General features: G+C 50.8%; 1 protein-coding gene across 2 annotated transcripts; it reads left to right on the top strand.

The window, feature by feature from the left end:
- Window positions 1–224: 224 nt before the first annotated feature.
- Tp53inp2 (tumor protein p53 inducible nuclear protein 2) lies at window positions 225–7934 on the top strand. Of its 2 annotated transcripts, none has more exons than XM_052184033.1 (4): window positions 225–441; window positions 3368–3542; window positions 3958–4246; window positions 4637–7934. In XM_052184033.1, exons 2-4 carry the CDS (start codon window positions 3419–3421, stop codon window positions 4887–4889), a joined length of 666 nt encoding a protein of 221 aa, XP_052039993.1. In that variant the 5' UTR covers window positions 225–441; window positions 3368–3418; the 3' UTR covers window positions 4890–7934. The 2 variants fall into 2 exon arrangements, with proteins under 2 accessions (XP_052039993.1, XP_052039994.1); XM_052184034.1 differs by having other exon boundaries at window positions 4078–4246.

Consider the following 7934-nt stretch of genomic DNA (forward strand, 5'->3'; position numbering starts at 1 on the left):
AAAGGCAGCGAGGTGGGATACTTAAGGATTGGGGGGGTCGCTTTCAGTGTGAGGTCTGTGGGTGACTGGGGGGCAGGGAATTCGGGCCATCACCTCCACTCAGACAGAGGCTTGGAGCGCAGCTCCTCGGCGGCTGCCACCGGTTGGCAAACCGCGGAGGGGGCGGGGAAAGAGCATTCGGCTCCTGTGATTGGCTGCCGCCCCGCCGGCCGCTGACGCGAGCGGGCGGGCCTCTTTGTGACGTCACAATCAGCTGTTGAAGCGTTCGGATTTGTGCCCTGAGCCCGGGCGCAGCGGCCGCAGCAGCTCCGGGCGTCCGTTCAGGAGCCCCGCCGTCTCTCGGCCCGTCCCCGGTATGCGGCTCCGGTTGTGAGCACCGGCGACCCGGGGACGCCCGGCCGCACAACTACCTCAGCGCAGCGGTTGCTGCAGCTGCCCCAGGTGAGTCCCGACCTCGGGGCTGGGGTCTCCGGGCACCCCCAGGACACGCCCTGCGCCCCCCTCTCCCGTTCTTTGTCTGTCTCCGCCGGCGGCAGCGGGAGCTGCGTTCTTGGTTCCCTATTGGTTGCCCTAAGCCTGTAGGCCATGACGTCGCTTTATTTGCATATGACATTGAGACGTCACCAAGGCCAGCCCCGCCTTCCAGGCTTGCTTGGGTGCTTGTCCTCTGGTGACCCGGTGGGCGCTGCTCTGTCGTGCCCGGCCGGCCTAGGGTTGAGAGACGCTGAAAGGCAAGCTGGACCCGAGGGGACTCGGCGGTTTCCCGGGCTAATCTAGGGACTGGGGTCAGGCCTCTCATCTGCTTTTTTCTTGCGACCTGAGGAAGGGTCTGACAAGTTAAGAGGGTGGTAGGTAGATGAAGGAGGCTTCAGACTCCAGGTTCTGGAGACAGCACCAGATGGTAGCGGATCCCCTCTGTCTTCAGGCTCCGCCCCCTAACATAATAACATCCTTCTAATCCCTGACATGTGTGCAGAGCCTGAGTTGATGTCATTTTCAGCCTGCAAATTTTGAGGATCTTAAACCCCACTTCACGGAAGAGGAAACTGAGACTCAAAGAGACGTAGTTTACTAGAGATCTCAGCCAATTAGAATCACACTCTATAAGTGACAGACTCCTTACCTGAATGAAGTACAAGCGACAAGCTATATATACATCTACTGAGGCCCCTTTCTTGGGTTCAGCACCACTCCAATTTGTTGGAGTGTTTTAGTCTTCCTGGTCCTGGACATTTTTTCAGGAGGTCTCTGAAAATTGGGTCCCTTACAAGGCTCTAACCACCTCTGGCTTCTACCTCAGAACCCAATAAATTGCTGTCTCCCAGCTTTTGACCACAGAAAGGTGAGTCACTAGTTGCCTGCCTCCAGGTGTCTCCAGGGCAGATGTTGAGAGGGAGTTCCCTCTATTGGCCTTTCATCAGATCCCAAGCTGTCAGCTGGAAGAACCAGACCTTCCCTGACACTAGTGACTGCAGAGCTTATGCTGTTTCCCAAGTCTGTTTCCAGAGTGACAGAAGGATGTTTCTTACTGGAGCCCTTCCCAGGTTGGGGGTCGCTCAAGAATGGCCTGGGCTAGGGTTGACTTAGGCCTCAAGTGCTATTCTAGGCACAGCGGCTGTAGTATTAAGGGAATGGCTCTTTCTGTAGCAGAGCCAGGAATCTGAGAACCAGGAAGTCAGCAGGCTAGGAAAGAAAACCCAGGAGGCTCTCCTAGTGCTCAGAGGAGGAGGCAGGCATTGCTCGCCGCTGCTTCTATCTCTCCTGGCTGATACTCTTTTGTATGATCTTCACCAGAGAGCTGCTTCTCACTTGACACGTCAACAATTGAAAAGGCTCATTGCAGGGTCTGGCACACAGTGTGAACCCTGGGAAATGCATGAAAAAGTTTGATGTCAGGATAGCTACATTGTTTAGTGGATAGGCTGGACCAGGGCATGTATCTGATCTCCCTGTTTCCTGTGTATCAAGAGGTTTTTCTGATTATATGTATTCTGCATTGCCACACCACTAAGCTATAGCGTTATTGGGTAGATTACTGTTCTCAATTTGATGTGTCCATTCCTAGAACAGGAGACTTCTTGTCTGAAAGCTTGGGTCTTGGTCCAACACTTAGGATTCTCAAGGGCTCCTTGGATAAGCTTTACTTCTTCACTATCACTGCCATGTCTCACTAGCCAGCATTCTTTCTCTTGGCCAGGGATGCTGACTTTGAACAAGAGTCTGTGGGAAAGGGGGGGTTAGAGTCGTGGGGAGAACCTGTGGGCATAGGTCCTCCTCATTAGAGGGCTGCCCAATCTCATTGTCAGATTGTAGAAGTATTGTGAGGTTTCTGTTAGCTAGAGCCCTTCAAACCACATCATAACTATTCTTGGTCTATGGGTTCAAAGACTACTGCTTAGAAAATCTTGCTGAAATCCAAGGTTTTTTTCTTTCCTATAAAAATACACCTAGACACAGCCCTACCTGGAATCAAATACTACCTGTGTTTTTTACTAGCTGTGAGACTTTGGGTAGTTATCTTACCTCTCTGGGATTTGTTGTATTTCTCTCTTTAACCAGAAAAAAAATTCTCTCTCTCTCACTCCTTTTCAGTCCCTTTGACAGGATCTTATGTAGCCAGAAACTTTTTTTTTTTTTTTTTTTTTTTTTTTTTTTTTTTTTTTAGGTAGGGCCCCATGTAGTTCAGACTGGCCTTAAACTCACTGTGTAGCCTAAGCAGGACTTGGACTCCTGATCCTCCTGCTTCCACCTTCTAAGTGCTAGGATGACATCATGCCTTTGAACTCCTGTCCTCTTGCTTCTACTCCCCAAGTACTAAGAGTCCAGGCTCACCCCTTCATATGCTGTAAGGATATAAGTAAAATAGATGAAGTTACTAGTATAATGTCATATGTTACTGACACAGGAATGTTACTTATGATGATGATAATAAGGGCATTTTTTTTTTCCTTAATGGAAAATTCCTATTTACTCCTCAGAGCCCAGGTTGGCTGTATCTTCCTCTAGAGACCTCCCTGGCAAAGCCTGGCCATATATATCACTTCTTCCATATCCCCAAAGCACCTGTCATAACACCAAGTTTATTAGCTTATTGAATGTTTACTCTCTGCTCATGCATTGTTCAAAACGTGTCATTGTTTCGCTCACTAACTCATTAGGGTATTACTATTGTCATTTGACAGATGAGAAAACAAAGACCCAACGCTTGCCTAAGTGTATACAGGAACACTTACTGAATGCAGGAAAGCACACACACCAAGGGCTCCTCCATACCTGCTCTGGCAGTTAGGGGCTATAGCCTTGTCTCCAGCTACCAAGTGAGGACTGACTTTAGTTTGTGCTTCTAACGTCTTTCTATGCTTCCCAGGTCTTTCAACTGCCATAGGGCGCCCCCTTGAGGTTGCTGCACCCTCTGACCATGTTCCAGCGCTTCACCAGCCTTTTCTTCAACACCCCTGCGCCTCCTGAAGACTCCAATTGTCCAGGGGCCTTTGTCTCTGAGGAGGATGAAGTGGATGGCTGGCTCATCATTGACCTACAGGGTGAGGCTTGTGTCAGGAGCAGCACTCTGATTCCCTAGTCTGTGAAGCATAGTAAGGACAGGAGGCTTTGCAATATGGAAGGGGAAGGGGGCCATTTGGAAGTTGGAGTCCTCCTAGGCCTACTGGGCAAAGTAAAGTTGAAGCAATGAGCCCAGAGATGCGGTAACACAGACTCTTCTCTTGAAAGCTCTGTTTCCTGGCATTTGTTGGGGCATACACCTGGGACCCTAGGGCAGCGGGCTAAGGATCCTGGCCTTCAGGTGCTCTCTGGGCACGATGGATAGAGCTGCAGGTCTGACTAACATGCCCTTTCTCTCCCCATCCCCTGTGTCCTGGTATGTGTGTGTGTGTGTGTGTCTGACCCACCCTGCTGCCCCCTCTCTTCTGCATGGCTTCCCATTCCCACACCCTATAGACAGCTATACAGCTCCTCCCGACCCCGGGGCCTCTCCTGCTCCTGCAGGCCGCCCTCCACCCGCGCCCTCCTTGATGGACGAGAGCTGGTTTGTTACCCCTCCCGCCTGTTTTACTGCAGAGGGGCCCGGCCTTGGGCCTGCCCGCCTCCAGAGCAATCCCCTGGAGGACCTCCTCATTGAGCATCCCAGCATGTCCGTTTATGTCACCGGCAGCACCATAGTGCTGGAGTCTGGGCCACCTTCCCCTCACCCTGAAGCTGCCTTGCCTGATCAGGACCTCAGCGATGGGTGAGTGGGTTGAGGATGGAGACTGGAGGCTAGGGTCTAGGAGACTAGTAGGGGCGTGTCCTTGGAATAAAGGGCGTGTCACCAAGGCTCATAGAAGGAAAAGAGTTATGGTCTTGTGGCTAAGGTGGGGCTTGGGAGAGTCCTGGCTCTGAGGGTTGGGAGGGACCAGCCTGAACTGAATCAGAGCAGCGTTTGTATTGATTAGGGGTCAGAGACTTTTCCCTATTCTGTCTAGTTGCCTGTTTCAGGCGCTTAATCACATCTTTGTGATTAAGAGATGTGATTAAGATGTGAGGATGTAACCTCAGTGGTCTGCCCCTCAAAGATAGGGTGTGGGATGCCAAGCCCCACCTCTTCCCCCTCTGACAGAGTTGTACTCTGTCCCTGCAGAGAGCTGGCGCCTGCCCTCCGGGAACCCAGGGCCCTGCACCACGCAGCTGCTCCTTTGCCCGCTCGTGCTGTGCTGCTGGAGAAGGCTGGCCAGGTGCGGAGGCTGCAGAGAGCCCGACAGCGGGCTGAGCGTCACACACTGAGTGCTAAAGTGTTGCAACGGCAGAATCGCGCCCGGGAGAGCCGTTCGCGCCGGCCCAAGCACCAGGGCAGCTTCATTTACCAGCCGTGCCAGCGCCAGTTCAATTACTGAGCGCCCCTGCTGCACCACGAATCCCTCGCAGTCTCCTGGTCCCATCCGCCTCTTCTGCAGCAGCCAGTGTGCTGCTCGAGGGGTGTTCAGGGTCCGCCCGCCTCCATCTGGATACCACAAAGTCCCTCCTTCCTAAGTTTTGAGGTGGGATGATGGTCCTCTACTTCCCTGTTTCTGATCTAACTCACCTATTAACCTCTCTCATCCTGGGCCACCCCCTCCCCTTCTCAGTGTCTGATTCTCCACCCTCACATGCCCTATCTCCCGCTTCTTTTTCAGACCTCTTCTTGTCTCCAGCCCTTCACTTTTTCCCTCCTAGTTCTAAGAGCCTCTCCCACCCTGACCTGGCACATTCTCCACTTTCAGCTCCTCCTTTCCAAGACTTACTCCTCTGTTTGGGATCGCTCCACTCCTGTTCCTTGTTTTCATTCCTGGCAATCCCTCCCAGTCCTGCAGGTACAACCTGCCTGCTAGACCTGGGCCATTGTCCTTACACTGTAGTCCAGGATCAGGCACAGGTTTTGATTTCAGTTTTCCCCCCTCTCTGCCCTGGGGGCTGGGCTCCTTATTGCTGCTTAGGCCTAGAAAGTTTAAGTATGTGGAAGAGGCCGGTGAGTTGTAAGTTAGATAAGGCGAAGGGAATGGAGGGAACAGGCAGCCTATTGGGAGATGCAGACAGGGACGGATAGCTTGAGAAGCAGAAGAGGGAGCAGGGCATTTTGAGAGCTGGCATTGTGCTTGGTCAGAGAAGCTAAGCCCTGGTCTTCGGCCTGAGCCTGGAGTCTGCCCCCATTTCCTTTTCCTATAATCCTGCCTTCCAGGTTTTTTTTTTTCTCCTGAAATCTGTCCGTCTTCAGGAGTAAGCCCTACCCACCCCTGCCCCTGTGAGTTTGGAGTCCGAAGGGCTTGTACTTTGTCACCTTACCTTGTCATGCCACTCCAGGAGTAGAAGCTGGGTAAGGCCCCAACATCCTGGCCATCTCTGTTCATATGCCCAAGGTGCTCGAATTAGTTTAGGAGAGATGCAGGCCAGAGGGTTTCCAGGCAGGGAAAAGGATACATACCCCAAGGCAAGAATGCAGAGGCATGATGCTGAGGAGGATAACTCCGGGGCAAAGCCATCCCCAGACTGACAGCTCTGCCTTCATCTTGCCTCTGGCCTTATATTTCATACTTTGTTCAACATGGCTGGATAATAAACACTCCTGGGTAGAGGAGGCCAGGAGCCTCACTGTCCCAATTCCCCAAATTTTTCTTACAGAGATTCAGGGCCTTCAAGAGTCTTCTTAATGTTCTCTTTCTTTCTGAGTGCCCTAAGATCCCTCTTCTCTTTCTAGTTAATTATCTGCAGTAAGGAATTCTTGGGTAGGGCACAGGGGTGGGGTAGCCAGCTTCTTCTTGTGGTGGGGCTCAGACACCAGCAACAGCCTCTTGGGATGCCCCAAGTTGTTTCCGGTTCTTTCTAGCTGTCCTTTTTTAAGTGTGTGCTTAAAACCTTTAGATTTCCTGTTACATACTAACACAGGTCTTCCCTTTCACTCCAACCCCAGGTTTCAGGCCTCAGAGCCAAGCCAGGGTTGGAGAAAACTGCATTCCTACAAGGGTAAAAAAAGTAGCTACCCTTTCTGATCCTTTCTCAGTAGGCTTCATGTGGGATGGGAGAGGGTGTCCCCAGGATAGGGACAGAGGAAGCCCTGCTAGGGTCTCCTAGCCTAATAAGCCAACTGGGAACTGTAAGCAGATCAAAATCCTACACTAGCTAATTAGTGCCCTATTAGTTGATAATCTTGTTCTTGAGTTACAACCTAGTATACTTCCAACTGTCCTAAGGTCACATCCCAGCCAGCGTAGGAGCTTCAGCACTTTTAAGAGCTGCGGTTCCCTCTTGCCCTTCTTGTCTATTCCTCACTGCCAGTTGGGACCCAGGCTCAGTCCTGGGCAAGTGCCCATGATCCTGCTGCTGTGGGAAGTTTGATAGGGCATTTGGCTCAAATTTCAAAAGGCCTCGCTCCTGACCTAATTTCTGAAGCTCCAGCAGTGCTAGACCCCTCCAGTCTCAGCTGGTTGCAAGGCTTATTTTTCTTTTGTACTTTCCTATAGATTCTGTAGCATTTGAGTGTGGCAATATTTTCGTTGTGTATAGATTTCTAAGAACCAACACTACTCAGTCTCCTGCTAGTCTGACTCCTGAAGCATCAGACCTTGTCATACTGTATTGACTGTGTATGTGCCTTTCACCTTGAGCATGCTTCAGGATTTTCTTTTCTTAAACCACAGAACTTGAATACATAAGGGAACCAGAATTCACAAGTCCTATGCAACCCTAGACAGGAGGAGGTTAGAGAGTCTGTCTTGATTGGTGGTTTCAGAGACCCTAGAGAAAATTGTACCAGTTTGTATTAATGTCAGTACTACCAGCACTTTGCCAAAACTAAGGATGTCAGAGGGACCTGTTTCTAGAGTGAGTCCCAATTACATCAAAGGGCAACCTGCAGCTTTCTCCAATAAGTCTGAGTGGTTCTCTTGAGCTGGTGTCACTTTCTAACCTTTGCCAGTCTAGCCCCAGCAGGGCACTGTGTGTGTGTGTGAGTGCAGTTTGGTGCTGTTTTGGAGTATGCCTGCTCCCCAGCCTGGAACCCTCTGATCAACTTGCTGTGACCTATAATGTCTTAGGTGCAACAAGGACCCTACCAGAGCTCTTGGGTGACTTTCAGGATCCATGTAGCTTTGTGTGAGGGGACTGAACGCAGACAAACCACAGCCTGCTTCTAATACCTTCTTTCCCTACCACCTAGTTCCAAAATGGAACCAACAAGTTGAGTGCATCTGTTGGGTGTTTTGTGTTGAGACTGGCTGAAGTGAAGAATCTTTGACTGACCATGTTGTGATGTGTCGACAGACTCAAGGACACAACCACCTCGACCTGGTCATGTGGCATGCCTGTGTATGTGTGTAACAGGATTCTGAATGTTAGGTTGTAATGCTATTCATGTATGGGAGAAAAAAATAATATAAACAAATAAAAATCTATTTAAAGCACATTAA

This window comes from Apodemus sylvaticus, chromosome 5 (assembly GCF_947179515.1).
Source record: "Apodemus sylvaticus chromosome 5, mApoSyl1.1, whole genome shotgun sequence".
NCBI classification, from domain to species: domain Eukaryota; kingdom Metazoa; phylum Chordata; class Mammalia; order Rodentia; family Muridae; genus Apodemus; species Apodemus sylvaticus.